General features: G+C 55.9%; 1 protein-coding gene across 1 annotated transcript in view; it reads right to left on the reverse strand.

The window, feature by feature from the left end:
- Positions 1-1622: 1622 nt before the first annotated feature.
- The window catches only part of IGSF21 (immunoglobin superfamily member 21), a gene marked incomplete at its 5' end in the record, with an annotated part of 228532 nt that continues 203589 nt past the window's right edge, over positions 1623-26565 (reverse strand). Inside the window, 6 exons of the mRNA XM_029945894.1 lie at positions 1623-1858; positions 2608-2646; positions 3032-3224; positions 3572-3657; positions 11040-11514; positions 14413-14528. Coding sequence (XP_029801754.1) covers positions 1785-1858; positions 2608-2646; positions 3032-3224; positions 3572-3657; positions 11040-11514; positions 14413-14528 — 983 coding nt within the window. The remainder of the gene's footprint in view (positions 1859-2607; positions 2647-3031; positions 3225-3571; positions 3658-11039; positions 11515-14412; positions 14529-26565) is intronic.

The following is a 26565-nucleotide window of genomic DNA, read 5'->3' on the forward strand; positions in this document are numbered from 1 at the left end:
CCCACCCCCGGGCTGGTTCCTCTGTCTTGTGCTTCCCTGGGGCAGACGCAGTGTTCTGTGCTCTCCACTGCGTTTCCTCTCCCAGGCACGTAGGAGGACCACTTCCCAGCCTCCTCGCAGTTAGCTGGGGCCACGTAACTACGTCTGGCGGAGGGGGGCACAGGTGGCCTATGGCAATGCCAGGCCTGGCTCTTCAAAACCCCCTGTGATTGGATGAGTTCCCCGTGGAGGCTGTAACACATTATCACAACCTTGGTGGCTTCAAGCAAGGCAAACTTACTCCCATAGCATCCTGGGGACCAGAAGTCTGAAAGAGTCTTTTGGCACTTAAATCATCAGAGGGTCTGCTCCTTCTGGAGGCTCTCGGGAAAAATCTGTTTCTGTGCCTTCCTGGTATCCAGAGCCTCCTGCACATGTGAGCTCCTGGCCTCTTCTTCTGTCCCCCTAGTCATCACACGTCTTGTTGCTGCCATTGACCTTCTTGCCTCCCTCTCAAAGGACCCTTGTGATGACATTGGCCCCACCAGGAATAATCCAGGTGAATCTTCTCATCTTGAGATCTTTACATCAGTCACATTAGCCAACTCACTCTTGTCATGGGAAGTCACACAATCACAGGTTCCAGGGACACCTTTGGAGGCCCATTGTCTTGCCTGCCGCAGCGACCCTCCAGCCCTCCCTTCCCCCACCCTGGCAAGTCCAGAGGCTGCATGTTGCGGTTAGTGTAGCTACAAGATGGAAGAGGGCCGCCCCGACCTGCCTTAGGCTTTTCATGAACCCCAAGTAAGTTGCTGTTACGCTAAGCCAGTGAGACTCTGGGTTACTGTGCTATTGCGGCACGGCCTGGCCTATGCAGACCAGCGCAGTCCTCCATGGGGTCTCCTGGCTGCAGCTCAGAGGGGCCCACCCCCACCCTCCCCAGGCACTCAGGCCTTCCCTCTGAGCTAATGGCTGACTGGCACAAGGAATCTTCTCTAGGTTGAGTAGGAAGTTCTGGAACCTCTACCACTGACTTTTGTGTGATCATGATCAGTGTTGGCCCTGGCTGGGTGATTTGCTTTGGCTAAAGAAGCCTTCATAGATGTGACAGGCAGATGCCTTGTCTCGGCCGTGGGGTTTGGGTTGCTGCTTGAGCTTTGAGGAGCTGCCATAAGAACATCAAATGTCAGAGAGCCACTAGCTTGGGCCCAGAACAAACACCTGTGCAGGAGGCCTGAGCCGGACCACAGCCAAGAGTCCAGCCCAGTTGACCTGTTGCTTGAGCCAAGCTGCCCAGCTGAGCTCAGACTAGATCAGCAGATCGGCTTCATCCTGAACGTGAGCATAATCGTAAATGCACATTGTCACATAGCATTGGGGCTGGGCTGGTTTGTTACGAAGCATCATTGTGGCAACAGCTGACTATTGCACTCAGCCCCACAGAGCCTTGAGTTTCCTGAGCATCTCCAGCTACTTCTCACATCTGGTCACTCGGACGATAAGCCGCACCTCCACTCCTCTTCCTGGAAGGAGCATGTCTCCCGTTTCCTCTGTCACCCCCTCCCCAAGGCCTGTCCAGACACGGGGTGCCAGGGCATACCAGTCACTGCTATAGAACAAACGAAGAACTCAGAGCCGTAGACCAAGGTGGGGAAAATTGTTTTGTTTTAATTAAACTGATTGAAGAAGCCAAGACACGGACAGAAAGAGACTAAGAAGAGACTGGAAATAGTTTAGAAAAGAAAAGAAAACCGATCGCAGAGATGTCAGTGCGGGGTGGAGCGGCGGGCACGGCGGCCAAGCCTTCACGTCAGCTCCAGGACCACTGTCAGGACGAGCACCAAGGTGAGCCGGACGCCAGCAGGGCCAGAGGCGGAACCTGTGTCGGGGCGGCAGGGAGCCGGGTCAGGGTCAGGGTCAGGGCCGCAGACCCTGATGGGCGGGGCAGGTGCAGCCCCGGGATGTAGGAGTTTCAAGGAGCCCCAGCAAAGTCTGGATTCAGCAACAGGATGCGCCGGGTTCCTATCCCAGCTCTGACCCCTGTCCCACCAAACTGTGTGTGACCCCTTCGCTGCCCCAGGCTTGGTGGACTGAGCTCAGGCTCCCTCGTGCCCACTGAGACCAGCCAGTGGGGACCAGGGGTGGGGGCCTCCATTGTGAAATGTGAGATGGGCCCAGTGTGGGGAGGAAGGGGCCGGGGGCGCAGGGAGCGTCCTGTGGACTGGTGCTCAGGTTGGGTAGCATTTCAGGGAGGGTGGTATAAACACCTCCAGCCGCGGCCCCTGAGTGTGGATCCCATTGCCCCCATGGAGTGGGTCCGAGCCCGGGGGCACAAGCCCATGGCCAAGTTCTCTGAGCTAAGAGAAGCAGTCATTGTGGATGGAGTGAGGGGGCACGCTGGGTCCCTGGAAATCCCCCCTGGCTGATTTGGGGTGCTGAGTCCCCCTAAGTACCTCAGCACCCTTTCCTGACCACCCGACCCAGACTCTGTTGACCTAGAGGACAACCGCCCATCTGAGGCTGGAGGGAAAGGCCAGGGGATATGAACGGGCCGCTGGGGAGACAGGGCTGCCGGAACCTTGTAGATCCCTTGTTTTTTAGCAAGCAGCTCTGAGAGTGAGCACGTACCATTGGAGTCCTCCGTTCCTCTTGGGATATTTGGGTTTTCTGTTGGAAAGAACAGAAAGAGAACCAGATTGGGGTGACATTCGGAACTCCATAAAGGAACCCCTCCCCCGTATCCAGCACCTGCCACTTGGTATCACATGTTCCCTCGGGACAGCCCAGAGCCCCTGCGCATAGGTGGTGTTAGCTCCGTTTTACAGATGGAGAAACCGAGGGAGGTTAAGTAGCTGCCCAGCTAGGAAGTGGTGGGTCTGGGATTTGAACCCAGAGATCTGGTTTTAAGCACCAAACTCCAGCACCTCTGTGGGGGACGTCCTCGCAGGGCAAACTCAGGGGCCCCGGGCCCTCGCTGCTCCTGTGTCCTGGGGACAGCTCCAGCCAGGGCCACCCCTGGTGGCCCTCCCCATGCTCGCTCAGGGCAGCGTACCAAACACGATGAGCCGGGTGTGCGTGTCGGTGGAGCCCAGGGGGTTCTGGGCCGTGCAGCGGTACATGGAGCCGTTGAGCTCGGCCGGGACCCGCTCCAGCACCAGCTCCTTCCCGTCAAACTCGGCGCTGCCATCCAGGAGGCGGCTTCCCACCCGCGTCCACGTGAACATGGGCTCCGGGAAGACTTCGTTCTGTGGGTCGGGCGGGGGTGGGGAGCTGGGTCACAGGAGGACCCACCCTGCCAGGGCGGGAAGGGGTCCGAGGCATGGCCTGGCTGGGGCTGGAACCACACTGCCATCTGATGGGTTAGGAGTGGCTCCCCGGAACCCCAGCCAGAGAAGGACCCCAGGACCCATGAGCTGTATCTGCCCTGGGTTCTGGATGGGAGAGCAGAACGCTTGCCACTCCTCCGCAGAGGCCGTTCTGCCACCCGGGCTGGGGTACTGAGGTCAAGGGGAGGGTCTTGGAGGGATACTGGTGACCCCTGGTGACCCTCCCGCCTCCCGCCACCCTTCCAGATGCTCAGAGAGAGGCCGACCTGAAATCCATGGACCAGAATCCTCACTGTGTCCCCGACCCGGGCTCTGCTGGGTGTCATTATGATTTTGGGTCCTTTGGGAGCAACTGTAAGGAAAGGAAGGCCGGGTCAGAGAGGACACGCATGTATGGAGAAGGGGAGCCTGAGCGAGGAAAGGAGGCGCAGGGGAAACGGAAGAGAAAGTGCCAGGCCAGCTGTGAGCATCCCTGGGGGGAGCCGCCCTGAGCCGGGCGCTCCGCTGAGGCCATCCGTTCACCCACACCTGTGTCTGCGCATGCTCAGTCCCCGAGCGCCTGCGGCCTGGCAGACCCTGAGACCCAGGGATTCAGTGATGTGCGGAGCCCCATCTCTGACCTTGTGGGGTTCACTCTCAAGGGGGATGAAAGGCGAGCACAACCAGTGTGGTCAGGGTCAGGTCAGAGAAGCCCAGTGGACGGTGGAGGTGGGGACGCCTGAAAAGAAGTCCATCCCGGAAATGACTCGGCTGTGAACGGCGGGAAGCCTGTTTCAGCGGCTGCAGCCGCTTGAAGCACCCCAAACTGCCACCTGCACTAAACCCTCGTGGGCGGGGCTCTGGCATTATCATCCCCTGCATGGCTGGGTTAACGGCCCAGAGAGGGCAAGTGACTTGCCAAAGGTCACACGGTGAGTAGGAGCCAGGACAAGACTCAGGTGTCTCCACCTGCTGTCCTGAGGCTCCTTCTACTAGGTAGTCTGCCCAATGGGGTTTTTCTGGAATCCCTAGATTGGAGGTATGGGGGGTGGACAGGTGTGTGGGTGGACCATCTCCTCCCTTGGACCTTTGTCCTCCCTGCCCCTTTCCTCACCTCCTGTTTCACTTCTTTCAAGTCCCTTTATATCGTGAGCTTGGGGGACAAGATGCCCGTGGCCTTGCTGTTCTGCGCACAAGAGAATGTCAGGGCTGGGAGAGTCATTGGGACCTCTGAGCCCGGCCCCTCAGGGTCAGATGAGGAAACCGAGGGGAACGAAGGGGCTTATCCAGGGTCACCCATGGAGTTAACTTCCCATGCTTCCTGGGGCTCTTTCCCCGACATTCATTCAGCCATTCAACAGGCAATCCGTGAGCCACCACGGTGCCAGGCTCCGGGCAGCGCCGGGCGCCTGCCGGCTGGGAGCTCACACTGTAGTCGGGCACACGTTCCACACGTGCGCACAGGTACGCGGACCGGAGACCGTAATGCAGATGCTCACACGGAGGGCGAGTGCTGGCCAGAGTCTCCTCCAAGGAGGTGACATTCCAGCTGAAACACAAAACTCAGGAGGAGGGCTCCAGGGGGAGGGAAGAGCCAGGGCCTGTGGGCACGGAGGCCGAAGGTCAGGGGCCCCGGGGGATTGGCTTCCCCAGCTGGAGGGAGATCTTAGGGCTTTGATCAGAGGGCCTCACTCTGTGTCTTCTCTGTGAACATCTTCCAGGGCATGACAGTGGGAGAAAAGTCGTGTCCCAGGCCCTGGGGCTGGCCTGGGCTCTCCCCCACCTGCCCCTGCCTCCTCCCCAGCCTCTCCTTCCCGTTCAGCTCTCCGAGTGGAAATCAGAGCAGCCGGCAGATGTGGGTGGGCTCCCTGGCACTGCTGAGTTCGTTTGCTGAGAAGGAGACGATAAGACTGTTAATTAAACGATGGGCCGGGTGTCTGAAGTGCCACACGGGGCGGAGGGAAGTGTGCGTGGGAGGAGGGGGGTGCCTACGCCAGGCAGCGCCAGAAGGGAGGGAGGCCAGGATGGACTCCAGGGCATGCGTGCGTGCCCTTGGGAGAGTCACTGCACTTGGCTTTCCCCAGGTGCATGATGGGAATGAGAACAGCCCCGCCTGCCCGCCCCCACCCACCCCCACCGGCTGTTAGGGTTGTCGGGGAGGTAGTGGGCAGGAGCACTGCTCTTTGCAGAGAGCCTGCCGCATGACGGGCGTTGTGCGACCTTCCAACCTTCCAGAAGGCCCCTGTAAGGAAACCCAGGCCTGGGTGGGAGCGGCTGGGAAGTAGTCCCTCCCCCTCTTTATTAACCCTCAAGGGCTGTGACTCCATTGGGGGCAGCATGGCTCAGGGTTACTTTGCCTGCTTGCTCATTGCCCCCTCACCCGGGATGGTGCTGTCCCAAGGGCACCCCTGCCTGGAGAAGTGGGAACTTCTGCACTGCCCTGGGTGCTAGAGGCCCACCTAGTCCTTCAGGCGGAAGCCTGGGCCTCGTGAGTGAGGCAGGAGGGAACCTCGCATGCACTAGTCTCCCTAAAAGGCCCATCACACCCACCCTTACCGAGCTTTTGAGGCCGGGTCGCATGAAACCCATTTTATAGGCCATACACCCGGCGCTCGGGAGGGCTGTGGGTTGCCAGAGGTCACACAGCAAGGAAGTGGAGGGAGCAGAGGGCTCGGTGGGTCTTCAGAGGGAGGCCAGGAGGCCAGGGGTGGTAGGGAGGGGGGTTGCCGTCTGGTACTTGGGCAGCCAGACTCTCTCCCTGGCTGCTTGAGCTGCTGGTTCCCAGAGGCTCCTGTGTGGAGCTGACCTGGGGGACAGCGAGCGGCGGGGGGGAGGGGGTGCGAGTGAGGGGTCTGCTCTGCCATCACTCTGGGCTCCATCCTGGCATCTGCGCCTTGGCAGCAGAGGGGCTCTGCCCCCACCGTCACTGTCGCCTCCAGTGGCCAGGCCAGGCCAGCAGCTGGCATCCTCCCCACTCTCACCCCCACCGAGAGCCACCAGAAGCTCCTGGCCGTCAAATCCTGCCCCCCAGCGCCCCCACCTGCTCCTAGAACACAGCACTGAGAGTCTCCTCTCGGCCCCTGGGCTTTCCCAGCTCTCTGCCCCTGGATACCCAGAAGGAGCAGGAGTCCAGAGACCCAGGATTGGGGCCTCGCCTTCTGCCCTCTGACAGCATGACTTGGATGTAACAGTTCAACTTGTTGGGCCTCAGTCTCCTTACCTGTAAGTGGGGAGAGTGGGTTACTACACTACTTGAGGAGTTGCTCTGAAAATGATAACGAGGACAGATAGACGATAACGTGACATGTAAAGTGGCATGCATCTGTCTAGGGGAGTCCAGATGGTCCTGATTATATGAGTTGCCCTCCTGATCTCTCCTGAACATTCCACTGCAAGAACAGCCTTGTGAAGTCTCACGGGAAAGCTCCTCTAGGTTTCCCCCAGGAATTCTGGGTGTTCACTGAAACATCCATCCATCCATCCCACCATCCATCCTTCCATCCATCCACTCATCCATCCATCCAACCATCTATCCATCCATCCATCCATTCACTTATCCATCTATCCATCCACTCATCCATCCATCCACTCATCCATCCATCCATCCAACCATCCATCCATCCATCCATTCACTTATCCATCTATCCATCCACTCATCCATCCATCCATTCATCCATCCATCCATTCATCCATCTATCCATTCACTTATCCATGTATTCATCCACCCACTCACCATCTATTCATCCACTCATCCATCCACCCACCCACCCACTCATCCATCCATCCACCCACCCACCCATGCACCCATTTATTCATCGATCTATCCATCTACCCACCCACCCACTATCCATCCATCATTTCATCATATCACACACTCATCCACCCATCTAACCATTCTCCATTCAACCATCCATCCATCCATACACAAACCTGCCATTCACTCACCCACTAATTCTTTCATCTGCTCTATACATCTAGTTCTTTACGGTACACCTAAACTGTGTCGATTTCTGTGCCGGGCAATGCTGGGGCTGTAATGATGAATATAACAGCAGCTGATACTTACTGAGTGCTTACTCTCTCTGTCACTATGCTAAGCACTGGATATGCGCTGCCTTATTTAATCTTCACAACAACCCAGAAAAGTATGAATTAATTCTTAAACAGGTGCTTACCGAGTAATATGTTAGGGATTGCTCTGAGCCTTGCACTATGTGAACAAGGCAGGTCAAGACCCTGCCCACGTGGAATTTAAATTCCAGTGGGGGTGCAGAGAATAAGGAAACATGTAATATACCTGCAGGTTGAGTGAAATGTGAGGCCAGAGAACAAAGTGAGGTAAGGAGCTGACGGGGCCACAAGGAGGAGGTGGTCTGAGATGCGGTATTCAAGGAAGGACCTGCTGAGTAGAAGGTCTGAATAGAAGCCTTAGTGACAGAGAGCTTAAGAATATCTGGGCAAGATTATTCCAGGTGGAAAGGAAAGCCAGTGCAGAGTCAGCGGTGGGCTGAGCTGGGCACATTCACAGAAGAGTGAATGGACCCGTGGCTGGAGCAGATGGAACAGAGTGGGGTAAGGATGGACACCACTGGGATTTGGTTTTAAATATAATGGCAGTCATGCAGGGAAGTGCGCTCTTCTGAAGAACGCAACTTGATGAATCCTAAGGCGAACACCTGCATAGCCACTGTCCGAACTCTGGAGCATCCGCATCCCTCCGGAAGGTTCCCTTATGCCTCCTTCCACTTCCCTCCAATGGTAAACGCTGTGCTGACCTCTATCACCGGAGACTTTTGTTAAACATTCTAGAAGTTTATCGTACAAACGGCATCATGCAGTGTGTACCCTGTGCTGGCGTGTTTCACGCTGTATAATGTTTTTGAGCTCTGTCCATATGGTTGCGTATCACAGGAGTTCATTCGTATTGATGAGACGTAGTTCATGGTGTGACTGTACCACAGCTTTGTTCGCCCATCTTCCCAATCCTGGATGTTCGGGTTACTTACGGTTTTCATTGTTGTCACTGTGGACATTCATGTCTGGACGTTTGTGGACATAACATTTCCATTTGTCTTGGATAAACACTTAGGAGTGAAGTTACCAGGTCATAAAGTAAGGGTGTTTTCATCTTGGTAAGCAAGTGTTCATCGTCCAACATGGTGGCACCATCCCATATTTGCACCAGTGACGCATGAAGGCTCTGGTGGCTCTGTGTCCTTGTCAGCATTTGACGTCACCAGTTCTTTCACCATTAGCCGTTCTATTGCTTGTGCAACGGTACCTCACTGAGGTCCTAGTCTTCACTTTCCTGACTACTAATGCTATTATAAACCTTTTAATATGCTTATTGGCCATTGTATGTGTCCTATTTTAAAACTGAGTCGTCTTACCATTCGTGATCTGTACTAGTTCTTTATATATTCTGCATACAAATCCTTTGTCATAAATCTGTACCGAGAGTATTTTTTCTCAGCCCGTCTCTATTCCTGAAGGTGCCTTCTTAGGAGCAGAATCTCTAATTTTGATTCAGTCTAACTTACCAATTTTCAATTTTTCATTTGGTGCCTTTTGTGACCTTTTAAAAAAACTCCTTGCCTACCTCGATGTCACAAAGTTAGATTCTTGTGTGATGCTTTAGAAGCTTTATGATGTTGGATTTCGTATTTAGGCCTGTGATTCACTTCAAATTAATTCTTGTCTGTATGTGAGGTAGGGGACCAGGGTCATTTTGCTCTTAAGCGTCTCCAGTTGCTCAAGGCTGTTTGTCCAAAAGACTTCTCTTTCCCCATTCAAGAGCCTGGGGCCTTTGTCAAAAATCAATGGACTCTCTCGATGTGGTCTATTTCTGGATTCTGTGCTGTTTTATCCATCTATCTGTGCACCATCGGAGGGGCTGGTGTGTGTGTGTGTGTGTGTGTGTGTGTGTGTGTGTGTGAGGATCTCATTTATATTTTAAGTAGATCAATCAGGACGAGGAGCAGAGTGGATGAGAGCCGGAGCAGTCTGGCGGCCGCGAAGTCCAGGTGGTGACTGGGTGGCCAGCGAGGACGCCACCAGAAGGGGCAGACGCGCGGGGGTCGGTTCTGAGGCTGAGAGACCGGGGCTCGGTGCCGGCTTAGATGTGGAGCAAGAGAAAAGAGCGAGAAAAGCGGGTAACTCTGAAGGCTCCCGCTCCATCAGTGGGAAGGGCGTAGTCGCCATCTACCGAGATGGATTCTGGGACCACCGGGCATCTGTCTTCTTGTGGGGAGCAGAGTCTGAGCTGGGGTGGACACCCCAGCAGGGGGACAACAGAGACCATGGCAGGCATGCTCTGATCCTCACTGGCCTGACCTCCAAAGTCCTGATCAGATGATTGGATCCTGTGCCCTTCCTCCTGTCTCCCTGCCACGGCCAGAGCGCAGGGTGTCCCCCACTCCCTGGGGACCCCTCCAGCGCGTTGCACTCTCCACTGGCCACAGCCCCGGCAGGGGGCAGGAGAGCACAGCGGTGAAGAATGTGGGCCTGGGGTCGGACCTGGCCGGCTGACCTAAGGAGGGTTACTCCAAGCCTGGCTCCTGTCACTGAGGAGACACGGATAATGACACTGTCTCTCGCTGCCCCGTAGGCTCACTGCCCAGGCGCAAGGAGAACTTGTAAGGAAATCATCTCGCATAGAGCCTGCCTCCTGCTATTTGTGAGCTTACGATTATTCTCTCCGCTCAACAGGTCAGAAAACTGAGGCTCAGGGACCTGACGCCTGGGATCGCACCAACAGACAGCAGTCAAGGGTGGATGGGAATCCAGCCCAGGGGTCTCTATTGTCCCCGGGATTTGGCGCCTGCATCTTGGTGACCCTGCTGTGTCACCCACTCCCCACTTCCCTGGGGTGCACACACGCGCCCGCACATGCTCACTATCTGTGATTGGGCCTTGCCCTTGCTCTGATGATGGGGGGTGGGGGTGGACACACCAATATGGCTCCAACCAACGGAACTGGCTAGGATCAGGGACAGGGCAGGCGAGTCTGGAATCTGGCTTGGGGTCCGGGTGGGCAAGGGGTGGAGCAGGCCAAGGGCAGCACCCCCTTGTCACTGTGATGTGAGATGTGAGCTGCACGCTCACCTTTCCGGGGGCTCTTTCCCGGTCTCGGTGGGGGTGGGGCAGGGGTCCATCCCAGGAAAGCCGATGCTTGGGCAAGAGAGCCAGCCCTTCGCTGGGCTGCTCTGCCTCCCAGCTGGAGCACATGGTACCCTGAGGTCCGAATTCGAGACAGTGGGAAGCGCGGAGGGTCCAGAGAGGGCGTTAGGGGGCAGGCTGTGGGTTGATGCCTAGCTGTAGGGGGTGCCCGTGAGGTCTCTAAGGAAGGGACAGCAAGAGTGCTCAGGGGCAGATGCCCTGACAATGGGTGCATGACGCGGGTCAACGAGAGGCTAAGAGCAAGACTCTGAGGCCACACGGTCCACCTCTTCTGCTTAATTATGCGTTCAGCAGACTTCTCAGACTCTCCACGTTCTTGATGCTGATTGCCCAAATTCCCCGATTTCTAGTGTTCCTGACCCTGTCCCGCAAACTCCCCTGACCTTCCTGTAACCTCCCATGTTCCCCAATCCAGCTCAGCAAACCTCCTTAGGAACCCCGGCTCTGATCTCTGGGCTTGCCCCTGACGCCCTTTTGCGCCACCCGTCCACCGCAGCGCGCAACCCAAGGACCCAGTTCCGGGCTCCCCGCCCCCCAGCTCTGCAGGGGGCCTGAGAGGGCACTGCCAAGTCTTACCCAGCGTGACCTCTGCCTGCATGGGCATCGACAGCGCTGGGTGCTTGACCTCACAGCTGAAGAGAGCGTCGTTGTCCATCTGCGGGTTGAGTGTCCAGGTGAGCAGGGCACGGACCTCCACGGTGCCGTCACTGCCCGGCGTGTGCCTGTGGCGCAGGAAGTAGATGGGCTCGGCGCTGTGGACCCAGCGCGGGAACTCGCGGCTCACCACCGTCTCCGGGATGTTCTCAGTGGTCGGCTGGAGGAGGAGGCCGGGGTCTGGGGTCAGGCTGTGGGCGGGGCGCTCTGTGTAGGGGCGCCCGCCCCGGGTCTCGGCGTCCAGCAGGGACAGTGACCTCTGCATCTTGGTGTCGTCAAGGTCACGGTGCAGGAGGCTGCGGAAAGGCCTGCTGTCCTGGAAGGGGCCAGAGCTTGCGACCAGCGGCTCGGTCACGGGCACTGCATCGATGGGCTCTCCATCGCGTTTGAAATAAACCTGAAATTACAAGGAGGGGGCGGGAAAGATTTCAGGAGCTGCCAGTGGGGTCTCAGAGGCACTGGCCCGTTCTCTCAGGGCCACCTCCTCCTTCTGGGTGGACTCTCTCTCATTCCTTTCCCTCCAGCACCCCAAGTACTTTGAGCCAGCTCCGGTCGTGGGGGACACACAGCCCCTAGTGGCAGAGGCTGAGCCCACCTCCGTCTTTAATAGCAGGTGAGCCTCTTTGAGCCCCTTTCCTTACCTGTAAGAGGGAATAAGAGCTGTCAGATGCTTAAATGACACCATGTACTGAAACGGGCCCAGGCCACAGCCACAGCTGGGAGGAGAGGTCTGTGCCCACCTGGGGCAGCATGTGGATGAGGGAGAAAGTGGTGGGCACCCAAGAGTAAGGGAGCCTCCTGAAGAAGGAGGAGGAGGAAGGGATCTCTGTGGGTGCATTTTGGAGGTTTGCAACTGGAAGGGAGGAAACAGGTGCATGTGTGGGAGGGAGCGAAGTGTGGGGATGGGGCAAAAGCAAACATCTTCTCGCTTTCTCTGCTGATGGGGAATCCAAGTTTTGAGAGGCGGCATTTAATGTAATTTGCTGTCTTTTATTTTGGTACGTGCGCCCAGAGGCCCATGGGGATTGGGTGTATTTTTTCATAAATCCGATAAATAAATCGATGGGAGACAGGGAGAGAGGAGGGCAGGAAGCAGTTTTCTCACCATGCGGTGCAGGTGAGGGGAGGGAGGAGGATGTGGGAGAGGAGAGGAGGGAGGCAGTGGGAGAGGGGGAGGGCGAGGAGGGGGATGAAATGTGGGACCCGGAGAATCTGTCACAGTTTATAGCTCCAGCAAAGGGTCTCATATGCGCATAATAGCCTGCCTTGGGTATTTCTTTCTTTCTTTTTTTGAAAAGTGCTTCAAAAGCGGGTTTGTAATTTATACCAAAGAATTCTTTTAAGTTCTGATGTCCCAGGCAAAGAAATGTAACATGCCTGGAATGTGGGGAATTAAGGATCTTGTGTGTGTGCATGTGTGTATAGATTCAAGTATATATATGTATATATATATATATATGAATATTGAATATTTTATTGCCATATCTTAAATGGCAGGAGCAGGCAGGGGTGGGGGTGGGGAGTCTTCCCACAGCCCCAGGGCCACGAGGAGACTTTCTTTGTGTCCTCTGGAAAAGAAGTTGTTGTTTGGAGAAAAAGGTAGCATGTCTGATTTTAGAGAGGCCAGACCTCTTTACGGGCTCCAAAGGGAGAAACGTGGGGACCATTTCCTGCTCTCACTGGGGTTGAAGTTGCATTTTTATCTGTCTGTCTCCTTGGGTCTATAAGGTATGGGTGCAGGGAGATGGGCCTTACCAAAGTCTTATCTCTGCACCCCTGCCTCCTGCCCCACCTGTGCGCACCTGCCTCCTGCCCCACCTGTGCCTGTGTGTACCTGCCTCCTGCCCACCTGTGCACACCTGCCTCCTGCCCACCTGTATGCACCTGCCTCCTGCCCCACCTGTGCCTGTGCGCACCTGCCTCCTGTTCCACCTGTGCGCACCTGCCTCCTGCCCACCCCTGCCTGTGTGCCTGTGTGCACTTGCCTCCTGCCCCACCCCTGCCTGTGCGCACCTGCCTCCTGCCCACCCCTGCCTGTGTGTACCTGCCTCCTGCCCACCCCTGCCTATGTGCACCTGCCTCCTGCCCACCTGTGTGTACCTGCCTCCTGCCCCACCCCTGCCTGTGTGCACCTGCCTCCTGCCCCACCCCTGCCTGTGCACACCTGACCACCACCCTGCATTGGGTTTCTCTGCAGCTGTTTACTGCCCTGCCCTGCAAAGCTGGTTCCATCTGGGCCTAAGTCCTGGGGTGAGACTGGCCTGGGTCCCCAGGTAACCCCCACCGCCTCATGCCTGTGAGACCGTCAGGGTCTGGAAGGCCTTGCCTCCCCACCTTGAACTCTAACCCTACCTGTCATGCCCTCCAGCCCCAGCCCCTCACTGATCCTAGTAATATATGAAACTCACAGGGTCAAGTGTATCATACAATCCTCTTGGAGGGGACCGTAACAGTATGTAGCTCATGGGTTCTCAATATGGGTTCAGGGAACCGTAAGGGTTCCATGCAGCTGCTTCAGGGGTTGTTAAGAGCAGCTTGACCTTCCTTCGCTCTTAAATGTTTTATACACAGGGCTTCGTGCATTTCATTTAGACCAATAGGCCCTGTTGTTTCTAAAAAAAGCTGAGAATCTTAATGTCGTCCACTCCCTAAGTTTCCTTGCAGAAACTGAGAAGCAGAGGGGAATCTTCCTGGTCAGGGAAGGGCAGGGGCTAAAACCCAGTTCTCTGTGTTAGTGCCCCCACCCCTTGAAGCGGCCGTGACAATAACTCGTGAGCCGGGCTGGCAGACTTCAAGGCACATAGGTTGTGCTGGAGTTGGTCCAAACAGGGATTCTCTCTCTTACCTTCCTTCTGTCCTTCCTCCCTTCACTCCCTCCACAGTGGACTTGGAGCTAAAGGGCATGAACTTGAGTCCCATATCCATCAAGAACATTGTGGGTGACTCTGGACATGTCCCTTCCCCTCTCTGGGCCTCATTCGTCTCCATCCTGCTCAGTAAGTGGGGCAGGGCTGTACTTGATGCCCGGCTTCCCTCAGGACCCCTGGTGCAGTTCTGGGACCCCAGGGTCCAGAGGAAGTGGGTTTGTCTGTGCTGGGATCTTGGGAACAAAGCAGACACACGACAGCTGGGTGGGTCAGATGAGTAGATGGCTCAGAGCCAACTCACGGAGCCCTGCCCTCTCCCCTTTATTCTGCAAAATGGACACCATGGTGACACCTGCATCTGGACAAGCCACGGAACAGGGTGGCCCGGCAGGGACTGAGGAGGAACTGGGCACTCCAGACATACTCACCGTGGGCGCTGGTTTCCCTCCGGACACAATGCAGACCAGCGTGAAGTTCTGGGCTTGGTAGCGGCTGAAGGGGGCGGGCATGTCCGCGGCCACCACTTCGATGGAGGTGGGGGGGGCTACCCGAGAGGAAAGCACAGCAAGACAAAGGTTTAATGGAAGATTCAGGAAGAGATCACCGATTGCCTAGGCTGGGCCAGGTCCCTTGCCTGGTGCTTGGAGCAGGAAGGGGCGGAGCGGTGCCTGACCCCGGCGGTGCCACTGGCATCAGCCCCGGTCAGAACGATGTCCCTGCCGGGCACACGGACGAGGGCTCTGCCTCATGGGCCTGCAGCCTGCTGGGGAAGGAGGGCATGAATCAAGAGGCCATACAGTTAAACGTGCGAAGCGCATCAGATACCGGGAGGTTTAACAGGTGTCAAGGTCAAGGAGCCCCTGCCCACGTCCAAGGAAGTGATGCCGTGCTGTGACCTGAGGAAGCAGCAGAAGATAGAGGACAAGTGTGGCGGGTGGAGGGAACAGCACATGCAAAGGTCTGCAGCATGTCAGCCCAGGGAAGGCGGCAGTGGGAGGCAGGCCGCGGCAGGGGGAGGGCAAGGAGCTGGGGATGGGGGCAGAGGCGGTGCCCAGGGGGCCTGGGAGGAGTGCAGGGCGCAGAGCAGAGCCGCTGACGCAGGTTACCACTTGCAGTGTGTGCCGGGGCCGGTTCCTACCAGCTCAGGGGCCCAGAGGTGCCGTTTTCAGGACTGCTCTGGTGGCCTGAAACTGGCCCCAATAGGCAGCTTTACCCCACAGAAAGTGGTCGCCACCACAAATCAGGGCCTTTTGTGTGTTCTCTTCTCTGCCCCAGCCCCTAGAGAGGGGGTTCCCAGCACATCACTGGTTATGAGTTTTCTTTTTTGTCCGGAGAGCAGTGGGGAGTCATTGAAAGTTCTAAGCAAGAGCAGCGACATGATCAAAGTTGCATTTTGGAGGCTGAAAACAGAGTGTGACCCAGGCTAGACAGGCTGTCCATTTAGGGCAGAGTGAGGACAATAGAGTGGGTGACTTTGAAAGACATTTAAAGCCAAGAGCAGCCGCCTTCCTTTTTTTCTGGAGGTCGGCCTATTTTGGCTCATCCTGCCTCCCACTGGCTCACTGTGCTCTGCTCACCCTCCACCACTGGCTGGTGTGACAAAGCCAGGGCTCCTGGGCACTAGGAGGTATTGGAAAGGACACACATGGAGCCACTGGGAACTCCTGGGCCCAAATTCCAGCCAGGTTACCAAACCTCCATATCCTGGGGCAAGATACGAAAGCTCTGAGCCTCAGTTCCCCAATCCACTAAATGGGCGTAAAACTCGGCAGATGTATGTGAAGAGGGGCCAGCTACTAACTGTGAGAGGGCTTAGCACATGGTAGGAAGCTGCTATTCTTTAAAAAAAAATTTTTTAAGATTTATTTTTGAGAGAGAGAGAGAGAGAACAGGAGAGGGGCAGATACAGAGGGAGACACAGAATCCAAAGCAGGCTCTAGGCTCTGAGCTGTCAGCACAGAGCCCGACGCGGAGCTGGAACTCACAAACTGTGAGATCATGACCTGAGCTGAAGTCGGTCGCTTAACCAACTGAGCCACTCAGGCACCCCAAGCATTCTTAGGATTCTTAGATTCCCACTATTCTTAGGATTCCCACTATTATTTCCCCAGCCCCCTTTGCGTTCAGTAGGACCGGAGTCAGGATCTGAGAACTTCACTGAGGAAAGGCTGTCCGTTTTGGCTTCAACAGCCTTGGGTCAAGTGCAGTGGGGTGGCGGGGGGAGGGGAACGCGGAGAGAATGAAGAGCCACGGGCCTTTCCTTCCTGCAGGCGGTTTTCACTCCAGTTACGTTTAATTAAGCTCAACAAACATTTCCCGACACCTACTAGGTGCCGGGCATGGTGCCAGGTGCCCGCTGTAGGCACCCCGTGATAAGACATAGCTACGAGAGACGTGCTCACAGGCTGGGGGGTGGGGGTGACAGCCACCTGGCGACCCTATGTTAAGGCCTCGTGAAAGGAAGCCAGGTCCGAGCCATTCATTCATTCGGGCAGCCGCCACGTGCTGTGCTGTTGGCAAGGGAAGCGGAAGGAACAGAAAACAATGGGAGAACAATGGATGCAGAATTGTAATTAAGTGTAAGATTATATAAAGCAGATGGTAAGTGGGGTAGGAATCCCGAGAGGGGAAACATACACCGGAACACGTCAATTACCCAGAAGTCCCAGGTTCTGCAGTTGAACTTTTCTAAGACTCCAGGGAAACACCCGAAGCCCCACAGCAGGAACCAAGGATGGAGCCGGGAGCTGTGCTAAGCCTTCAGCGTGGGTGAGTTCATTTATTCCACCCATCAGTCTAAGAAGTGGGTTTCTTTTTTTTTATTTTTTAATTTTTTTTATTATTTTTTATTTTATTTTATTAAAAAAACGTTTTTTTAATGTTTTAGTTATTTTTGACACAGAGAGAGACAGGGCATGAGCAGGGGAGGGGCAGAGAGAAAGGGAGACACAGAACCGGAAGCAGGCTCTAGGCTCTGAGCTGTTAGCACAGGGTCTGACGCGGGGCTCGAACCCACGGATGTGAGATCTGACCTGAGCCGAAGTTGGAGGCTTAGCCAACTGAGCCACCCAGGCGCCCCAGAGAGCTCGTTTCTATTAGTGCTTTGAGCCCCAGGTGTACACATCTGAGCCACGGGGAACACTCATGTCCCTGGCACATCTCAGCTTTCACGGATGCCTTGTCTCCCTGATCCCTCGGGAGCTCTCCTGTGGGCGGCTCCATTTACCTCAGCTACCCCGGCGATGAAGGGACCATGCCAATTAGAGCTCTGGCATAAAACTCTGCTGCCACTCGGGGTGGTTTGTGTGCAGGGGCTAAGGATGCCCTCCAGGAGTCCCATGGGCCCAGAAATGGCAGGGGACACCTTCAATATCACTCATTATTCTCACTTTGATTGAGACCCTTAGAACCTTCCTTGATTGGACCAGAAGAGATGATATGTACAAGATGCCCGAGGGTTCAGTCTAGCATTTCCATTATTATTTGCATTCCTATTATCAGGAGGTAGGACAGGACAGCAGTTAAAAGTGTGGGCTGTAAATCAGGCTACCTAGAGTTCAGAGACCAGCGATACCACTTACTGGCTGTGTGACCTTGGGCAAGTTACCTAACCTCTCTGAACCTCAATGTCCTCCTCCACAAAATGGGATTACAAGGTACCTGTGATGATTTAGTGAAATAGTACCTGAAAGGTGTTTTGAGGTGTGCTCTGTACACGTCACTTGCACTTATTAGCAGGATTAGTTACTAACATCCTTTCCGGAGGCTCCTTGCTCCTGGGCAAAAGAATTAAAGGTCTCTGCCCTCGGGGTCACTCACAGGTTAGTGGGAAGACCGGGAGATGCCATGGACTGGCACCTTCGAAAGCAGCAGTCGCTCACCCCCTGTGGCTGTTGCGCACTTGAAATGTGGCCTTTCTGAGTCCTTGTGCGCTGTGAAGTGTAAAATACACACCGAAATTGGAAAGCCATTTTAAAAAGAATGTCAAACTTATGACTAATATTTCATATTTTATCTGTTGCAACTATATTTGGGCTCTGTTGGACTTAATATATTATTAAAATTAATTCACCTTGAAATACTTTTCTCAATGGGATGATTGGAAAACTTACAATTACATATGGGCCTTGCATGATGCCCAGCTGGTGCTGGACAACACTGGTCTAGACCTTCCATTTTACGGGTAAGCAGACTGAGGTCAGAGGGGGAGATTTGCCTGTAGTCACATTGTAAGTCAGTGGCAGAGCCCAGACCGGCACCCAGGACTTCCGAATCCCGGCGAGGGCTCTTTGCAGAGCACGAGTGCCCCTGTCCCAAAACATGCACGTGCGCATGCGCGTGCGCACACACCCCTCCACGCACGCACACGTCCCCATTCCGGAGATCTGCACGCATGTCACGCATGCCGCCCACGCAGACCCTGATTGGGAGGTGTGTTCCTGTCCCTCGTTATGTTTCTGAGCAGGTGTTAGCAACGTGTACAGTTAATCAAGCTCGGCAGACAATAACAGATTTCAGTTGTGTGGACCATGAACCGGCAGAGCGGCTCACATCTGTGGACAGCCCGGGCTGCCCACACTCTCCCATCAACATATTCCTCAGTCGCTGTGTCCTAAGAAAATGTCACTCTGCATCTCGCCTCCTGTCTTCTGGTGGAGGGCTCCGAGTGTGGGCAGTCAGGGAGCTGTCTACACCTGGGTGTCCCCGGCTGCTTAATGGATGCCTTTCCTCCACGCGTCACGTCACCCTCTCCCCCTCCCTCCTCCTCTTTCTGACTTCCCATGACTAAGTACGTGACTAAGTACAGCACCCCTTCCCCCAACTGCATCTTTGTCCCCTCCCCCTCTCTCCCCCGCCCCCTTGTCCACGCCCTTCCCCACTCTGCCCCTTCCCATCCTCCCCTCAGCACTCATTTCTGTCTCCACCCCTTCCCAAACCCCAACCCCATCTCCATGCTCATCTCCACATCTGTCCCTCTTAACAATCTCTGACCAAGGTCAAAGCAAGCAGCCACCCATGTGCCCCATGCCTGGGATCGATCCCATGGCCCCGGGAGCAGTGTCCGGTCACAGGCAGATGGCCAGCTGCAGGCACGAGCGTAAATTCCATGCAGCTTCCTGGACAACACTAATCCCGAGTTCCAAGCTGGGCTCTGGAACCAGCAGGATAAAGCAGCTCAGTGGCTGAGATCCACGGGGCACAGAATGGTCAAGAGTCCACCGAGACCCCCGGCTCAGCAGTCTCCCCCCCACTCTTCTCTGACAGTGTCGGTCAACCCACCAGGAGGGTTTCACTCCTGTGGATCCTGTGGGTGCATCTTCAGGGGTGTCTGTGCCGGTGCAGCGCGCACTGGGGGGTGGGGGGTGCGGCGGGCACCCACCTGCACTATCGGCCTGAAAGGACCCTCCTCAGGTGAAGAGACACGGAGCAGGCATATTCGGATTGGATGAATGTGGTGGTCACGGTTGTAAGAGCCTGGATATGGGCGGAGCTTCAGGATTTATGAGCCACTTCCGGACACATTGGCACACAGCTGGCCCTGGGCAGTAGGGAGCCTGCCGGCTCTACGCATCGGGAAAGGTGAAGTGGCTGCCTGTCCGTCTCCGCGGCCACCACAGCCGGCCTCTGCTGCCTCCGGTCCACGGCCAGCCAGGCGGGCAGGGGATTCAGTCATTTTATCCTTGACAGTTAACACCGACACAGGGAGGATATGGTCGGGTGCTCGGTTTTATGAAATTAACTCTGAAATATTGCCTGTCTTTATCTTGAAAGCAGAACTTTTTTTAGTCATCGTAACTCACTTTGAGGCTAATGTGATCGTTCTCTGCTCCGTAAATCATCTGTGGCCTTTGAGATTTGGGAACACAAACCTGCCCTTCCACCAACCCCAGCAGGCCTGTGTCCGTAACTGCATCTCCTAGAGTTCAGCTCCCTCCCCACCGGTGGGGTCCTCTCCAGCTCCTGTCGGGGTCCCGGCTCCGAGAGAGGGTCACACCCAGGGTCCAGTGCAGGCCCTGCTGCCCACATTGCATGGGACCGCTGGGTGTCAGTCTTCCCATCTATAAAATGGGTTCAATAAAACATAGCCTGCCACTGTTCCTGCTTCCAGGACTTTGGAGAGGAGGAGCACATGAGAAAAGGGACACAAACCTTCTATAAGCAGCACAAGCAGAAAGGGACCATTGACATTACCCCTCCGACGGCCCACACCCCTCCCCGGGCTGAGAGAATTTCTTTCCCTTCCAGGAGTGGCCATTGTCTGGAGGAAGGGCTAATCCCTTCGGTTCCCTGGGTACCACTGTGTGACGGTGCCGAACAGAGTCCTGCCCTGAATGTCATTTTTCATGGGGTGGCAATCAATTAGACGTGGGGAGGGGTGAGGGAGGAAAAGACAAGTTCAAAATTATATTATTTGCAAAAAATCCATTCTTTGCTCTCAGCATGCCTGCTCTATTGACTGCCTTCCCTTCAATCAGCAGCCAGTCATTATACCGTATTTCAAGGGAAAAGAAATCCACCCTCTTAATATCAAAGTGTCCATGCATGAATATAAATGTCCCTCCATGTTCCCTATTTTAAATTTCTTCCTTTTTTTGAGCAGGGAGGAGTTCCCCCACCTCAGTTTCCATCCATCCTCTCCACTGGCCTCTCCGGCTTCTACAAGGCACTGCTCGAAGGAGCACCTCCTCCAGGCAGCCACCCTGGTCCACGCTGAGCTGCCCAAGGTTCCTTCTGCACCTCGCTCACCTCCTCGGTGCCCGGCACAAAGCATCCCTTCTGCTGGATAACTCTGCCCCATCCGTGAGGGCTGGCTTTAGGGACCCTAGGCAGCCTTCTAGGACCTTCTGGGCTGATCCTCTGGGCTCCTGGAGCACTGTCCCCTTGTCATTCTCACAGGTGCCTGTCATTCTGTCCCGTTTCTCCAGGAGACTGTGCTCCCTGAAGTCTGGAGCTTTGTCTTTGGTCCACCTAACCTCGGTGCTCGTGCAGGCCTACAGCACAGGAGGTCAAGTTCAATTCCTGTCTTGTTCCTTCCTGCCTTTGTTTCTCACGGCCCAGGCAAACGCACAGCCTGTTTGTGGAAGGGACCCCACGAGACCCTGCCTTGCTTTGACCAAGGCCACCTTCCCCACTACCATGCTCCAAACACGCTGAGAATTTGGGGGGAGGTCCGTGAACACCCCAAGCTCCTTCTAACCCCAGGGCCTCTGCATGTGTTGCTGCCTTCCACTCAGCTGTTTGCACGGCTGGGTCTTCCTCATCTCTCAAGTATCTGCTCAATTGTCACCTCCCAATCTAAACTAGGTCCCCTGTTTATTCTCTGTCACAGCACTGTGCGCTGTGAGTTTCTTCACGAAACTCATCGTTATGTTCAGTTCTTTCATATACTGGTTCACATCTGGTCTTTTTCTCTGACTCCCCCCTTAGAATGCAAGCACCATGAAGACAGGGATGCTTCTCGTCTATGGTCACGTCCCAAGGTCACATCCCAAGGTCTCTTCCCAAAAGCCGGACACACAAGGATTTGCTCAACAAACATTTGTCGAATGAATGAATGAATGAATGGGGAGGGGGGTGGACCTATCCTGGCCCCATTTGGAAGGACTGAAGTCTCTGTCCCCACCTGAGGCCCTCCCTCCTCTCAGAAACTTAAGGAGGAGGCAGACCCCGCCCTGGGCAGGGAGACCCCAGCAGGAAAAAGAGAGGTGAAAAGCACAACTCTTTGGTTTATGGGAAAATTAAATATTGAACTGAGTAGTAATAGCAGCCAAGGGAAAAAAGACTTGACAAAAAGCCCCCAAATGGAGCCACCGTTGGTGACAAGACAGATAAACGCCTCGCCTTGTCTGTGCTTTCATGTGCTGCAGGGGGGGTGGGGAGGGTCTGTTCTGTGGCGGCTCTTCAGCCGAGCCCACCACCCCCTCCACCTTGACAGTGGGTAGACCCCTGCGCTGACGCAACTGAACGATGGAAGGGGTCTAACTTGTTGCCAGGGTGGGTGGGCACGGCCCGGGACCCTTCCTGCCCGGACATGGGGGCCTTTCTGAGCCGACTGCGTCCTGAGGGAACCGCCAGCAGTATAACCCATCCCCCACCTTCCCTGGCCCGCAGCACCCGCTCACCTGCCTCGCCCCGCCCCCAACACTGCTGTGCTTGCGCAGTGGTGGCAGATAAAATTAACAGCCCCAACTGGAGTGCTCTGGCTGACTGCTCTGGGGGCGGGGGTGCCAGGGGGGTGCAGCCTGTGAGGCGGAGACTCGGTGAAGCTGGGAAGAGCAGGATCCAACTCGGGTTACTGCTGACAGAGAAATAAAATCGAGCACACGGGCAGGTGCGCACGCACACACTCAGACACGCTCCGAGGGGTGGCGGCGAGGCCAGGCCACAGGTTTGGGTACTGAGTCTGGATTTGCACTCTGGTGCACAATGGTCGGACACACGCTTAACCCGGAGTCTCTCAAGGCGCATTCCCTGGACCGGCAGCATCCGCTGAACCCTGAGCTTGTGAGCTGCAAATTCCTGAGCCTTCTTCCAGACCGGCTAAAGCAGAACCCCGGGGCAGGGTGGGGTGCGGGCATCGGGGTTTTAAGAAGCCTTCCAGGAGATTCTCATGCAAGCTCATGGTGAGAACCACTCTTTGACTCTTGTGAGCCCCGGTCTGCTCATCTTTAAGTTAGGGGTAATAAGACCCACCAGGTAGGGGTGTTACGTGCACCAAAGACTTAGTGCACAGTAGGTGCTCAGTGAACAGTGAGAATTATTACTGGCTGGGACAGCAAGACCCAGGGGTAATTCAAGAACCTCTATTCAGCTTTTCCTGGCCCCAGCAGCCAGGGCAAGGGTAGAACTCTCTGGAGAGTCCTGCGCTGAGTCAAAGGACCTCAAATCCTCAAAGTCCCACCCCACAAGCCTTGATTGGCTGCTCATCAATGTTCCCCATCTTTTTGATTGGCTCCCTAGGCCACCCCATTGGACCCTCCCCCTGCCGGGCGTCTCCTGGTTGGGGGCAGCCTGCCCAGCTGCCTCTCTGCAGCCACCGTGAGAGCCCCGCCATTGTCGTTTATGTGGCAATAGAGCAAATGTGTACGGGCCCATGATAGGTGCCGTTTCCGCAGAGATGAAATCTATGGGGTGTGACATGAATCCGTTTTAAGTAGCAGCAAGGCTGGCTATTTGGAGGATGTTTTCTATGTATCCCAGAGGTATATATGACACACATGGGTGATTTCACCAGGTGCCAGATTTGCAGCTGTATGAAAAACGCCTTCGGAAGCCTCCAGAAGCCTGGGGAGGCCCTGGCTGGTGGGGAATCACGTTTAAGATCTGGCCAGGGGCAGAGGCACCCAGCTCAAGTTCTTTCTGCTCAAGTTCAAGTTTAGCCTGCTCTGTAGTTTTCTCCCCCACCCCCACACTCACCAGAGAGCAGAGAACAAGCCTGGGATCCCCCCTCTGCTTCCCCCCAGAAAAACCTCTGTCCTTTCCAGCAGAACTGAACCCCAAAGCACTGGGGCCTTTGTGTTTTGAGGCTTAGAAGAGGGCTCACCCTTGGCCTTCCCTACCCAGGCCGAGGGCACCTGGCCTGAGGTCACCATCCTCCTTAGGCACTTGCTAGCTTCCTGGCCTCACCCATAGAGCAAGGGTGACGCTTGCCGGGTGCTGGTGGGGACTGAAGACCTGAGCAGGGGCCACCCCCAGCCAAGCCCCCAGCAAGGCCCCAGCCCCGCGCCCCCAGCTTGGAGCCCTCTATTCCAGCGATTTCCCAGAGGCCTCTGCGCCCGAGACTTCCTGCTCTCTCAGCATCTCGGGATTGATTTCCTGAGTCAGGTAAATCATTCTCGCCACTTGCTTCTCATAAAGGAAGTTGGGGGGGGTGGGGCGGGGGAGACAAGGAGAGAGAGGAGCGGGGGAGCCGTGGAGACGGGGCATTTGGGATGGGGACTGTGCATTTTTTCTCCCCAACATTTTGCGATAGACATTCAAATAATTGTATACCAGACAGGCCTACACTCGCTGCCCAGGGCTAGATGAACATTGGCCTGCACCTGCTTTGTCGCACACCCGTTGGATTGTGTTTTTAAAGAGCTCAGGGAGACAGAGCCACGCTTCATTCCCAATGGGATCAGCTCTTGGCTGGGATGGAGGAACTCGACTTGGGTGGGGGGAGGTCTCAGATGCAGCTCGCGTGGCCTCACCAGGGCCCCATGGGCGGGGCCTTGGCCCCCTATTCATCTCCCAGCCCTCTAACCTCGTCCCCCACCAGGTTCCTTCCCACCTTGGTTCTCGAATCTGTAGAACAGGGATTGCCATAGTGCCTGCTCACAGCACCTGGGAGTCATGGGGCCATCGTGAGGATGAACTGAGCTCATGTTTGTGACGCTTTGCAGGATGCCTGGTACCAGTGAGACCATACTTCCACCGGCCAGCCTCTATCACTGGCCCGGACCAACGGCTGGCCTTTGCCTACACCACTCACTCTGGCCACCGGCCTGAGAGCCCCTCACTCTGGGGACATTTGTTCATTCTGTTGACTGGGGGCGCTGGGGTATGGGGGGCATGGGGCCGTTCTCAGCGAGTGCAGGATGAGTTGACGTTTGCAAGGGTAATTGGGGGGAGGATTTGCTCAGTGCATAATCCTGTGCCTGGAGTTGGGGGCCCCCAGGGTCCCCAGGCACACAGTGGGTGGGAGCGAGGGGTGGGGAGGGCACTTGACCATCATCTTCACTCACCTGGGACCACTCTGGGGACAGGTTCCACGCTGAATGCTTTAATACATTAGAGTCTCAGGAAGCCCAGGAAGTAGGGGCGGTTATCTCCTTGTACGGAGATGGAAGGCGGTGCGGTCTGCTGCTGGTCAGTCGGCACGGACCAGGGCTGCCTTTCGTACTGAGTCTGGCTTAAGCCCTCTGCCCAGGCTCACGGCCCTGCATGCACCGCCTGGCACCGAGTCTCACAGGCCGTGGGCTTTCCCGCAGGGCACCCGTTTCCTCTGTGACGCAGGCACGGGGCCGGACTAGGTCCCAGGGGAAGTCTGCGGCTCAGATCAGCACAGAAGCCACAGCAGGGAGGGTTCGAGATTAGAGAGGAGGGGGCAGTCCTGACCAGCTGGGTGTGAGGCATGAACTGCTCTGCCGGCCAGTCCCTCCCTGATGGGGGTCCTCAGGGGCTGGGGTCTCTCCTCTGATGGGCCTGTGGTCCACAGGAGAATCAGCTGGGAGGGCGTGGCTGGAGGCATCATTCCCAGAGATACCTTCTCTACCCCAACTCCTGCTCTCAAATCCTAGGCCCGTGTGGCTCCCGTGGCTGCCCGGGGCACACATCCCTGGCACCAGGGCTCTGCTCTGGACGCAGAGACAGGGGCTGAGTCTCCATTTGTCACTCACTCAATGTGGGCTCTCTTGGAGCCTTGGGCTCCTGGTCTTTGAAATAGGGATATGGACAACTGCTCTCCCACTGGCACCCGTGAGAACCAAACATGAGAATGTGCCTGGCACGTAGTATAAGCCCTTGGTCAGGGCTAGCTTCTGCTGTGAAGATTCTTGTGATTATTGGGATTTATTTGTTTTTAAGGGTATCACTCCTGGGGAGCACATGAGGCAACCCTGCCTCCTCAGGTAACAGATGGGGAAACTGAGTCCAGTTTCCTGCAAGCCGGCAGCAGAGGCAGGACCACTGACTCCCGGGGTAAAGCAGCCTGTGGCGCTGGTCTCAGTTTCCCCTTCTGTGCATGGTGGGATTCGATCCCTCTCCCCAGGAATGTCTGTCGACAGGCAGCAGACCCTGCTCCGGGGCTGGCTCCTTCCCCCCGCAGCGGCCCTGCCCTCTTTCCCAGCTCCAGTATAGCTCTGTTCACACCTGCACCCTCACACTCATGCCTGCTCCTTAAATCACTGGGCCGGAGGCGCCGAAGTTTCAACGGCCACATATCACTTGTAATTAAAGGGCCTGTCCCCAGGACGGGAAGTTTACCTTCTGCCGGAGGCACTAAATCCCGCTCCTGGGGGTGGAGGGAGGGGATAAAACATCGTACTGACCTAACACCTGTCAAGGTTTCATGAGGCACCTGCGGGCCTGCTCCGGGGGAGGGGGGACTGGGGGGCAGGGCTGGAGCCGAGACGGGCAGGTCGTAGGTGGAGAGAGATGACCCAGAAGGAGAACTGAGCCTCCTGGTCTGTGAGACACCGAAGGTCTGGGGAGCTGGTGAGGGCCTCAGGGGGTGGCAGCCACCTGCCTGGATGGTTCAGGGAGCAGGTGAATATCTACAATTTGGCTCAAGATGGCACAGTGGGCCATTCTGGGAGAGGCTGCAGGGAGTCTGGGTTTGAATAACAAAAAGCTCTGCCACTTGCTTGCTGTGTGACCTTGGGTAGGTTGCTTAACCTCTCTGGGCCTGTTCCCTCATTATCAAAATGGGAATACTACAAGTACCTAGCTCCTCAAGTAGTGAAGACTAAAGGAAGTAATATATGTAATATGCTGGGGAAAGTGTGGCATACTGCGGCTGCAAAATTGTCCTGTATTCTTGAATGATCTGGCTGACCTCCATGAACATGAGTCTCTCTCACTCAGTCGCTCCCCCAAAG

The sequence above is a fragment of the Suricata suricatta genome, chromosome 8 (assembly GCF_006229205.1).
Source record: "Suricata suricatta isolate VVHF042 chromosome 8, meerkat_22Aug2017_6uvM2_HiC, whole genome shotgun sequence".
NCBI lineage: Eukaryota > Metazoa > Chordata > Mammalia > Carnivora > Herpestidae > Suricata > Suricata suricatta.